Below are 13,001 nucleotides of genomic sequence, written 5' to 3' on the forward strand. Positions count from 1 at the left end.
AAGTAGTTTGGAGTTTAAAAACAACGTCTACATGTGCAGTGCCAACGTATTGTTTTGAACATAATGAGTGGTTCTGACAGAACTATTGTGAATAGAATAAGTCAACTTACAAAACTATAACTATCGACAATTTATTGCTTTGTAAGGGAAAAAAATGTTTTAAACCACTATTTAAAACGGAAACTAATGAATTAAAAATTCAGAAAAATAGACGAATTCGATAAGAATGTTATTCGAAAGATAATTTCTACATGGAAAACAAGGTACCTACAATACATATGTATTGTACGAAATATGTAAGATACAAGGACATACTATCTTACGTTTGCCACCTTATTACTGTATTTTTAATCCCGCAGAAATGATTTGGGGAATAATAAAGAGGAGCTTAAAGAAATGCAACCAGTCACCGACGTTGAGCGCAGTGCTGCTAGACAACAGGCGCCAAGCAGTCAACTAGTTCGATAGTGTATTTGGAATAATTGTCCATGTTATCAACAAATAAAATGAATACAACATAATGAATCTTACAATCGCCTCAATTGTTATTTCAGCATAGTTTGGACACTAACTCCAGTTCTGATGATTATAATTCTGATTAAATGTATAGATGTAAAACTTTTATAGTCTGGTTAATTGCTCAGTTCGTTAAATGATTTCGGAACAGAACTTTGTCAACTATACAAAAACGTAAGCAACAATAATAATTTGTAAGTAATTTGTGTAATATAAAGAATATATTGGAATTATAATTTAAATTTTTTTATATTTCAACATAAACTATTATAATAACTATTTTAATGGGAATAAGCCACAATTGAAGATTAAAGTAAGTTTATTGACGTTTCAATTTCCACTTTGGAAATCGTTCTCAAAATACAAACATTACTAAATTAAACGAATTTTGTTTTTTGTTACTTGGTGAAGAATCCTTCTAATAAATTAATTTTATCTGACTCATTTATACTGACAATTCCGACATATTATTATACATTTTAAAGTAGACGACTCTAAAATGAAATTGCCAATATTGCTGAGTTACGTTCCTGGGACGACTTTATTGAAAGATAGTTCATTCGATTACATGAAATCAACTTTAACTTGAGAATAGCTTTCAGAAAAAATTATAGCATGTAATTTGTCGTTAAAAAGACAACCGCATGCCATAAGGACATAATAGAATAAAAGAGATGAGTGCATACGGTTACCTTCGACTTATAGACCTCTCATAAGAAAAATATACTCCACTCCACCCATAAATCAAAATTCTACTGTCAGAAATGTTCGCGCCAACCCGAGCGCTAATCCCCGCACCAATTCCCACACTAACCCCCACACCAACCTCCACCTAAGCTTGGTATAAATGATCCCCGTACTCTATTATCAGTACCAGTAATGCATTGATTAGTAATCAGTGTTGTAATGTCTGGGATTTCGGGAGCCTAAGACCTCGAAAGTCCTGAAGAAGACATCGAAGAGGATGTCGAAAGCTCGGCGCAATGAAAATCGACGCGGTTCAACCCGGAAGATTGTTGACTTTAATATTAATTCCTGTAATAATGTTAGTATACGGCTAATAGATGCTATTTTGGGCTTAATCTCCTTTTTAAATCTACAGTTATATCAAGAAATACAAAAGTAAAACTCTACAAAACAATAATACGCCCAGTCCTAACATATGGTTCAGAAACCTGGACTTTAACAAAAAGTAATGAAAACATGTTAGGATGTTTCGAAAGAAAAATACTAAGGCGCATCTATGGAGCGGTAAATGAAAATGGTGTCTGGAGAAGACGATACAACTTCGAACTCTATAGGATATACCAGGAACCAGATATCGTAAAACACATAAAGATAGGACGTCTAAGGTGGGTAGGCCATGTTATGCGGATGGAGCAAACCGACCCAGCTAGAAAAACGCTCCTTGATAGACCTATTGGTCAAAGAAGAAGAGGAAGACCCAGAACAAGATTCCTAGATAACATCGATGAAGACATGAGAAATATGGAAATACGTGCTTGGCGGAGGAAGGCGATGGATAGGGACGACTGGAGAAAAATTCTTGGGGAGGCTAGGACCCACACAGGGTTGTAAAGCCAAAATGATGATGATGAATAATGTTAGTATTGGCTCTAAGTGTTGAATGTTGATTTTTTTAATTTAATAGTATATTTACCTGAGATGTTTGAATTTTATTTTAGTGTAATATTTACTTTTTAATTCAGATATGATTTTCTCAACTTATATTAAACCTAATTATAATTCTAATAGAACCCACATGTATAGTTTACCTTCCTAACTAACACAAAATCTGAGTTAACACTAACACTCTAAAATAAATATACACTTATTAGAAAGTTTCAAAAATACGGTAAAATCTATGTTACCTTTCTTGCCGCTTGTACAGCATGAGACACAGTTTTTTTGTCCTAAAAAATGTATCATTAATTTTCGATAATTTGTCTTTAAGGTTAATAAGTACCTTTGTTAACACATTTTCCTGAGAATTGTTCTGTTTCGGTTTAGTCTGAAAATCATTTCATTTTTGTGAGTTTGTTTTACGGTGATTAGATTGATTATTATTTGTTACCTGTTTTGTTTTAATTTTGTGATGCACTGGTGTTTTGTCATCCTACAAATGCACAAATTCAGTTATTTAATATTATTTTATCAACTAGAGTATTTTTTACCTTGTAGCCTTTAATAAGATCATCTAGATCTAATACAATATTGTCCGTATTAGGATTGTCCTAGAAACCACATAGTTTTATATAAAAAATGTTGTCTAAAGAAATATATTAAAATTTATTTTCTTGAAAATTATATAGAAATTGAGAAACAATTGAAGAGGTGGATTTCAAAAGGGATTAAGTCATTTTTTTCACATTTTGAGGTTTTAGTTGGGTCTTATCCTAGAGCATCATTTCTAACATTAGAAAAACAATTCATGCCATAACAGCTTAACTCAAGTATACTATATAGATTACAAATCAGTATTATTTTCCAGAAGCGCTTTAGTCATGCCTTGTTCTTTTCCAAACAGGCTTAAGTCAGCTGTTGAGTGTTTGCGCATGCACGATTCCAGCTGTGATCATATATTTTCTGTGAGTTTTTGATTATGTTAACTGTTTGAGGTAAAACAAGTGAGTAATCGAAAAAGTGTAATAAGTATAAAATGAGTTTATATTTTTTAACAAGTGATTTTTCAGTATTTGTAAACGACATTAATAGTACCAAGAAGAGGAAGCGAGAGAAAAAAAGGCCTGTGTTACAAAAATCTCAAGAAATTCGTAAGAAATAGTAAAGAAGCTCATCCAAATCCTCGCATTATTTGTGCTTATAAAGGTGATGTTTGTAAGGCATATCTATTGACTACTAATGATGTAAGTATCTTTTATCATAAAATCCACATAAGACTGCTGCTGATCAGGACAACTTCGTATTCAAATACCTTCTAAATCAAAAGTTTAAGCAACATAGGCCTAAAAATAAAACAAATCCACGATCTCAAACAGTTAAAAAGACCTCATACTACAGACAAATGGTGTTTTATTAAGTGTGTGTAATTCCACATGCCTGTTCATCACACAATTTTCATCAAAAAGATTAAATCGATTAGCTTAAGCTTTATAAGAGTCAGGAAAACGTGCTCGTAAAAGTGAAGATAGGATAAAACCCACAGATTTAAGTACAGCCCAATCAATGACTGATTTTATAAAATCATTAAAGGGCTGTGAAAGTCATTATGGTCGGGGTAAGAGCGTCCGCGGTTACCTTAGCCCTGAGTTATCTATTAAAATTTGTGGCATAATTGGAAACAGACTCAAAAAGTACAGAAGAAGTCACTTGCATCTTACTTAAAATTCTTCGAGACAAAATTCAATTTAACTGTTGGCAGTCCAAAGATAGACGTTTGTTCATTTTGTGATCTAACAAAAAGTGAAATAAATGTATGTAAAGACCTTTAAGAAAAAGTTTCCCTTATTACTTAGTACAGATTGCACAAGTTACGAGCTAAGAAATTTTATGAACTGCTTAAAATAACAGAAGCTAATATAGTTAGGGTATCGGTTGACATGGAACAAAACCAGCCTCTTTCAAAACTAAGAGTTGGTGAGGTATTTTATTCTCGACAAATTTGGGTTTATAACCTTACTTTTGAATTGATTGAAGATACACAAGATTCTACTAAAACTCTTGTGTACACATGTACTAAAAACCACAGTGGGCGAGGCTCCAATGAAGTAGTTATAGGTCTGTATAACTTCTTGGGTATTTTGGAAGACAGAGCGTTTAGTAATATTCAGAATTGCTTTCCAATCAGAGGACATTATGCCATAACAGCTATATCTCTCCTAATACAGTATTTATACGTTTTAAAAAAATATTTAGAAGAAAAGAAACAATATATAATTGAACCAAAGGAGTACTACAAAATGCTTGCATCTGCAGCTATTGTTTAAGTTTTAGGAAAAGACTGAGAACTTTTTGATTTTATGGATGCTGCAAAACGAGTTTTATTGAAGAAGCTTCCTTTAATTGATGCGTGAATAACGAGTTTTTTCATTTTCAAATAAAAGTAATAAAGACATTGAAGCTAAAAATACCTATTGTAGTGATTCTAGTACTTTTAAAGTTATAAAAAAAGGATGCAATTTGGTGGGAGTGTACAGTACAGTGAAGTATAAACCATTAGGGAATCATGTAAGTGAAAAGAAGAAAAAAGGTGTGGAAAACCTTCTCAACTTTATTTCATTATCTGAAAGTTCAAAGGACTTTTATAATACTGCACTTTCCAATGTGCAAAATGGTTCCAAAGATAATAACACTGTAGTGTATGATGAACTAGAGCCCTTTATTTGAATAATTCTTCAACTTTACTTTTCAAATTTTGACGAAAATGTGAATAATTGATTTTGATCAATAAAAATTAATTTTTAATTATGTACTCTGATTATCAATAAACTTACAAATGAATAATAATATGAAATTGTTTCCCAGATGAATTTTCCAAAAGTGATAAGTCACTTACTTAAGGTCGTTTAAAAAAAACCAAATGTTTAATTTCTTAAAAGCCATGATTTTGTGTTCAAATCTTACTTTCAATTGTCTTGAAAAAAGAATTTGAACCTGCAAATTACATAACTGATTCTATTCCAAAGTAACATTTAATGATATTTTTAAACATAGAAAAAATTCGTTCCTAAACAATTTACTTTTTTTACTTAAGACCATTTGGAATCCACCTCTTCAATTAGATTTAAGAAGAATATATGCATAATCCAGACATATACTAGATATTTACAAATGTATTTTTACCACTAACTAAAAGAACTGTGTAAAAGAAGATAGGAAATGATACATCTTGCAACTGACATAGGTGGTGTTTATTTTTAACATATACGCTGGTTATATAATGCAAAAGTCTAATGATAAATGAAGAATGGAACAGTAATAAATGAAGAATATACAATAATTTTTGCTAACTTTGAAACTGAATTCAACCCACTACTAAAAAATATATGTAAGTTTCAAAATAAATAGGAAAGTATTCTAACAATTCGAATAAATACGTAAGCACCGATAAAACAAACAGAGCAAAGATCAGTCAATAGTAGTCAAGAGAATTTTTGGTGTTTTCTGTTTGCTTCTATATACTCGTATAAAAATATTGATTAATTATTGACGCTGACAAAAAGCCCATCAATTATTTGGGGGTTGTATTATTTCGGGATTTTATAATATATTATTTATTATTTCGGGATTTTACAATTTTTTATTTATTATATCAGGACAAATATATCAATATTTAAGCAGCTGTAAATGCAAATAAAAAGATATACCTGACAAAAATTTAATTTTAATATGATTTTTAAAACAATATCTCTAAAAAACTTAAAAGGAAGAGAAATGTAAATTTCTCGAAACGACTAAGTAAAGATGTTTTAAAATAAATTACACACATATCATACACGCCAATAAAGAGAAAGTTTTCACTCGGAAAGTCATACCACTCGGCATATTATATATTATATGTTTTTTTCAAGGCGGAGTATTTGTAAGATTTTCCAGATTTATAAATAGGTACGAGATGACTAGCAGATTTGCCGAAAAGAGCCTTAGATAATAAAATGCAGGGCGCAAGACTAAAAGGAAGGCCACGGAAAAGATGGGAGGATGAAGTGGCAGAGAAGATCGGCGCGGGACCGAAAAGGTTAGAAGCATAGTTTGGAGGAGGCCAAGGCCTGATTTGGGCTGTAGGACCATTGGAGAGAGGAGAGATTCCCACAAATCTTCCACATTTCCAGCAATATTTCTGGTCGTTATTTAACCAGATTAATGAAAATATTTTATTGCTTCGGAGATTTGTCTTTGTTCATTCCTCTTAATATTAATTTAACTTTATCTACCAATACTTTTTCCACTTCTTCTTCCATTGATCTAGTTTCGATTTATTAATAGGACTTTGCAGTGTTCTTCTCATTCGTTACTACTTATTAATTCCATATTTTCTTCATCCTTTGTAACTTTCTTAGATTCTTTATGGTCTTCCACGCCTGTGAAACCCTTGTTTCTCCTAGACATCTTCCTATCTCCCTATTTTAACGTTTTTTTTTAATCTTACATATATTTATCTATTTTTTGGAGTTTTTAGTATTTAGCCCCATCTTGTAAACTGTCTTTTTCATCCTACTACTTCTTATTTTATAAGATCATGATTCTGGATTGTTACTTTGATATAACTCTTTATTTATCATTGCCGCTTGTTGAATGCAGTCTTTAATTGATTCGTACTTTATTTTCAACAACAATCACGACATTTAAAAAATATATCATTATTTCATTTAACACAAAAGATGTATTTATTTACGTAATACTTCAATTGTCTCGAAGATATCGCAATAAATAAATGCTTAACGTGCAACATAAGAAGAAACATAGAGTAAAAATTGGAAAGACAACTTTCCAAAGAATTTGGAAAATGACAACTAAATAGTTGGTAAATAAAAATAAAAGCGTAATGGAAGGAAAAACACAGCTACTTGGACCATTCTATCGAAATAGAGGCCAGGAATATTTTAAAACTACTTAATAATGTTCTCCATACATAACTCTCAAGAAAATGAATTACAATAATTATCAAAATTTAGACAATTTTAACATATTCTTAGTAATATTGCTTCTATACCTTTTTGGTTTGTTTCGTAGTCGGCTCTTGTGGCACTTTAGGGATGACTTGTTCCTAAAAATATCAAGGTATACTCTAGTGTTCTTTCATAAGCTTTTGATAACTTACATCAATTTTAACGTTCGTAATATCATCCAAGAAACTTGCCATATCATAGGCTTTTTCCTAAAAGTTAAAATTTCTTTTATTTATGACTAGATACGTAATAATAATAAGATTTCAGGTGTTGTAGTATCAGACAAAAGTAAAACCTCAGTATTAATAACCACACAGAAACAAAACTGAGAGTCGGTTTCTTTTATGTAAGGACCAAGATATTTGACCTTGTGCAGGTGCATCACTTACAAAATTATACACTGAGAAACAAGTATTTTTATTTTACGAAGAACGTGTAAATGTAAGTAAAGATACTTGTTTCTCAGTGTATATTTCTGTAAGTGGTGTACAAGGTCTAATATCTTGGTCTATACAACATTAAGGAGTTTCGCTTTTGTGTGGTCATTAATTATGTGGTAAAACTATAATAGATATAAACTTTAAAATATTTTTGTTGTAAAAATTGTGGAGTATTTTAAAATAAGTATTTCGATTTTATATATCCTTATTTCAGTCACTAATTCACTTTACTATGAATGATTTAGTGGGTCAAAGATTAAAACCCCAGCTAAAAAACAAAAAGGCTAACTTGATCGTATAAAATCTGAATGGATTTTGCTACTTGACTAAAACACGCTTGTAAATAGGATTAATTTATGGATGAGCAAGTAATACGGAATAAATGGGGCTTGCGGCTCGGTGGTACTCACTCTTTAGGTTTCTACAAGATAAACGTTTACGTAGCTTAAAAAACCAGAATATAAATTTCTGCTCAATTGTTGCGTTAGAAACCATAATAACACTGAGAGTGTTATTATGGTATATAACACTCTTGTAGTGTCTCCTAAAATTTAGTGTAATTAATTTGAAGTAACTTGTTTGTTTTCTTCTTTTCAACATTTTTATCTTTTGACCTTTTGCTCTACCTCTCTTTACTTTATAAATAATAAAATTAGAGAAAAATCATCATTAGAGACGAAAATGCCACAAAGCTTCTAAAAACCATATAAACAGGCTAACTTTTTCTGAGAATGTTATTTGGAAACTCTAAAATAGACGCATAAACGTTAACTGCTTTTTTCCTCCCAGCTTCCCCCTGAAACCTCCCTCGGTAGGGAGAAAAAAACAGACAATATCATACGCACGTGAAATCAATTTTAAATAAAATTTATATCAACTCGACTGTAAAAGTTCGATATCTTTTGATCAAAGTGTCCTATTGAAACAAAATCAATTGCGTTTTAAAGTTGAAAATGGCAGCATTCATATACAATTTTTGTATTATGCCGCAAATGACGACTGTTTCTATAAAGGTGTTAATAAACGTTAGTGATTTTTACCATTTCTTTTTTCATTATTAGATACCAATACATATAGCCTGAAATTGTTTTGAGTTTTAACAATAAATGTGAGGCATTTGAAATATGCCCAAAAACGCTAAATTTAATATTTAACATTACACGATCTAAAACATTTAAAACTGCTTCGTTTTGATTGCTTCTTCTTCTTTTTGCCTGTCTGGCTTTGTCCTTCCATTCCCGATCTCTCTTGGGCCCTTCTCGTCCATTGTCTTATACTCATGGTTTCATGGTTTTTTCAGGTTGTCTTTTACGCCATCCAACCACCTCGTTCTGGGCCTTGCTTTTTTCAGTCTTCCTACCTGCTTCCACTGTAACATCTTCTTTGTCGTTTTCATGTCTTCGTGTCGCTGAACATATTTCAGCCATGACAGTCTATGACTTTTCACAAATCTTACAATGTCATAGCCTTTATTAAATTCATTAGCCCAGTCGTTTTTCCTAATTTTCCATGTGCCGTCTCCCTCTTGCATTAGACCATATACTTTTCTCAGTATCTTTCTCTCGAATGTCCTGAGTTGGGCATCCTCTTTTTCTTCATTGCCCAGGTTTCATAACCATAGGTTACTACGGGTCTAATCAAAGTTCTGTAAATAGTCATTTTGGTTCTTTTCTCTAATAATTTCGATGTCATCAATAGTTTATTAGCATGGTATGTACTTAGTTTTTTTTCGTGTATTTTAAGCCCTCTTTTTTGTGCTTTAGGATCAATTTTTTTGAACTTATCCATTAGTCGTGTATTAATTTTACTAGTAATGGGGACATCGTCTGCATATACAGTAATTTGTACTGTTTTGGAGTTTATATGGCCGGTTACATTGGTTTTTCTGATGACTGCTTCAAGAACTAGGTTGAACAACATGGTTGAAAGTGCTTCTCCCTGTCTCACTCCCATGTTGATGTCAAATAGAGGAGACAGTTCTACTCTAACTGCTACTTTTAAACCCTGCAACGTCATTTATATGAGGCTGATATATTTTTTTGGTATACCTAGATTTCGGAGGTCTTCCAGTATTTTGTCTCTTTTCACAATATCAAATGCTTGTTTAAAGTCTATATACATATTATATAGTTCTATTTCGTATTCATAAGCTTTTTCTTGTATTGTTCTAAGTATGAATACGTTGTCTGTAGTGGCACTATTTGGTCTGAATCCATTTTTGTAATCACCAATTATATTTTCGGAGTATTCTGATAATCTAGTGTAGATAATGCTAGAAACGATTTTGTATATTTCACATAGCAATGTAATCGGTCTGTAATTCTAGCATTCCCTCTTATCTACTTTTTTATATATTGGCTGTATAAGACCAACTGCCATTCATCCGGCATTTGCTCCTTGGTTCATACCAACTTTATCAGGTATTGGACTCTTCTCCAGAGTTCGGGTCCTCCATATTTCAACAATTCTGCCGAAACTCCGTAAGTTCCTTGCGCTTTACTTTTTTTCAGTTTCTTTATTATTTAAACTACTTCTTAACTCCGCAAAATATATTGTCTCGTTTTGATCATTTCCATTGTCTGCATTTAGGTTTTCCTCAAAGTATTCTTTTCATCTTATTACAATTTTTAATTTCTTTGTTAGTAGTTCTTCGTCCTTGTTTTTTCGTATTGTTAATTTTGGTCTTAATGACAGTGTGCTTTCTTTTATTCTTTTATGGAATTTTCTGCTCTCATGTCTGTTGTTATGTTCTAGGATTTCTTGTACTTGTTTTTACAAAGCCTTTTTTTTTTCTTCTGCATATTCTAGTCGCTTATATTCTATTTTCGTTATAGTTGTTAGGTTAAGCCTAGCTTAACCTAGCATTTCTTTGCCTTTTGGCTTTTCCAACAGTTTCCTCCGCAGATTCCGTATTAGTACTTTTTGTCTCCATTTTGCCTCTGCAGTATCTTCCTGTCTGATTCCGTTAGTTTTATTTGGAGAGTATTTTAATATTCTTGTGTCTTTGTTAAACTTTTAAGTCTTTCAACATTCCATTTTTTAATTTGGCTATTTTTTCCTTTTGCCACTGTCGCGAGTTTCTTCCGGAATTTTGTACCACAAGATAGTGATCTGTCTTTTGGATTACACAAGTAAGTTTTTCGAAATTTCACAAGTTTAATTACAAATTCCACCTAATACCGTTTTCGTAGAACACATATAACTGACTCCATTTGCGGAAAATATCAAAAATGTTATAAGAAATCTGCACTTTTCACCTTTAAAACTCATTTCGAGTTTTGTCGATAGAACACTCTGATTAAAGATATTTAATTTTTACAGTCGAGTTGATAAAAATTTTATTTAAAATTAATATTGCACACGTGGACACTGAAAATCACCGGTCGCTTCAAGCGTTGCTTTTACATTCTACAGAAAAGTACTGGAAAACATTTTTGTTCAAAATTATGTCAGATACATTTTTTATTAGAAACATTTGTTTCTACCGGCGTAAAGATTCTTGGCAAATCGATTTTTTTTTTGTTTTTTTCCCTCTACGGAGGAGGGAGGGTTTGGGGAGAAGTGGGGGGTAAAAGTGGTAAACTTATTTGCATCTTTTTAGTGTCCCAAAGTTTTTTTTGTACGATTTTTAGAGGTCAAATAACTGACGACTGGACTATGATGGATGTTTGCCAAGTTTGTTAGTTTGAATCTAGTTCTACCAACAAATAGTTGATAATAGTTTTTATCATATCGTATATATATATTCGGTTTTTTATAACGTCTTACGACGTTGTCCGACTCCCAAACGCCACTGTATTCTGTCTTGAGTTAGGTCTTCGTCCAGATTTCGAGCGCTAATCGCTTTCCTAACTCCCAGGGTTCAGCTCTGTGGTGGTCTTCCCTCGTTTCCTCTTCTCTGGGGGTTGCCACATCATCGTTTTTTAGGCAATCTTTCGTCCCCCATTCGGCTCACATACCCATACCATATGAGCTGTTTTCTCTCAATATCCTCAACTATAGTGCCCTCTATACCCATTTGTTGTTTTATCACTTCATTCCGTATTCTGTCGGCTTCGACAGATCCAGGAAAATGCAGGAGAAAAGCTTCAGGAAATGGCATCCATTTCCGTGGCTTCGACCTTTTTCTTATATTTTTCGGTTATTCTCCATGTCTCAGCTCCATAAAGTAGGCTAGTTTTAACCATTGTCTCATAGATGTTCCATTTTCTTTTCTTTGATATTTCTTTACTCCATAGAATTCGTTTCAAACATGCTATAGCTCTTCGTGCTTGTACAATTCGATGTTCTATTTCTCGTCCGTCTTTTCCACTACGGTCGAAGATGACGCCCAGGTATTTATACTCGTTGCATGGATTTATTTTTTGATTGTCATCGATATCGAGTTGTTCTGCTTCAGCTCCAATTGAGAGGTATTTTGTCTTTTCTAAATTGATATTTAATCCCCATTTCTGCTATTCTTGAATTAGTTTTCTAAGGATGTATTTCATGTCATCTTTGTCATTTGAGATTACCACCTGATCATCTGCAAACTGCAAAGTATATATGTAATCCTGAGCGTTCAATTGTATACCCATTCCTTTGACTTTCCTTTTTCATTGTTTCTTAAATAAAGTCGGAGAGATACAACATCCTTGTCTGAGACCCTTAGTAACTGCAAATTTTTCAGCTAAGAGGTTTCCGAATTTCATTTGGGAGTTTGAACCATAATATAGATCTTTGAGAGCACTAACTACTGTTTGATGTATGTTTGATGTGCCCAGGACTTCCCATAGTTTATTTAGCGGGACTGTATCATATGCCTTCTCAAGATCTACAAAAGTCATATGTAACTCTCTATTTGTCACAATTTTCTTTTCTATAATTTGTTTAAGACAGAAGATGTTATCTGTACATGAACGACCTTTTATCATATCAACCCATGTTATTTATTTTTCTTTGTATCACGTAGCTATAAGCTTTCTTTTAGCCAATAGATTGAGTAGAGTCTTAAGCAAGCACGAATCCGAAAAATACTAGAATTTATATTAATATATAAATCTCATGACCTATGAGGTTTTTGGCTATAATAATAACCATTGCTTTCCCCACTATGCTATCGAGGACTACCCATTTACTACTCTCTTTGGTCATATACCAGAAGAAGATATAGATTTATAAATATTTAAGAAATGACGAATTTATGCCTAGTAAAACAATTAAACTCATCTATTCTATGAAGTTTTAAATGCGTGATCAAAGCTATGAATACTATTGTCGAAGTTTGAGCAGACTGTTAAACAATATATATTAAATTACACCTAAGTTAACGGTAATTAGTACCTATATATAATATTTATCTTAAAATTCTGTCTGTAAAATATTACCAAGGAAAAATAAAACGAAAAATATTAGACAGAGACAATTGAAGAATCAG

The 13,001-nt window shown here is 32.2% G+C and overlaps 1 protein-coding gene across 4 annotated transcripts in view; it reads right to left on the reverse strand.

Annotated features, from left to right (window-relative positions):
* LOC140440170 (uncharacterized) overlaps positions 1–13,001 on the reverse strand; it is a 68,732-nt gene that overhangs the window by 27,879 nt on the left and 27,852 nt on the right. For all 4 annotated transcript variants that reach the window (XM_072530489.1, XM_072530490.1, XM_072530488.1 and 1 more), the window contains 6 exons: positions 7,298–7,354; positions 7,190–7,243; positions 2,691–2,750; positions 2,591–2,632; positions 2,483–2,527; positions 2,388–2,429 (listed from right to left, as the gene is read on the reverse strand). In XM_072530489.1, coding sequence (XP_072386590.1) covers positions 2,388–2,429; positions 2,483–2,527; positions 2,591–2,632; positions 2,691–2,750; positions 7,190–7,243; positions 7,298–7,354 — 300 coding nt within the window. The remainder of the gene's footprint in view (positions 1–2,387; positions 2,430–2,482; positions 2,528–2,590; positions 2,633–2,690; positions 2,751–7,189; positions 7,244–7,297; positions 7,355–13,001) is intronic.

This window comes from Diabrotica undecimpunctata, chromosome 4 (assembly GCF_040954645.1).
Source record: "Diabrotica undecimpunctata isolate CICGRU chromosome 4, icDiaUnde3, whole genome shotgun sequence".
NCBI lineage: Eukaryota > Metazoa > Arthropoda > Insecta > Coleoptera > Chrysomelidae > Diabrotica > Diabrotica undecimpunctata.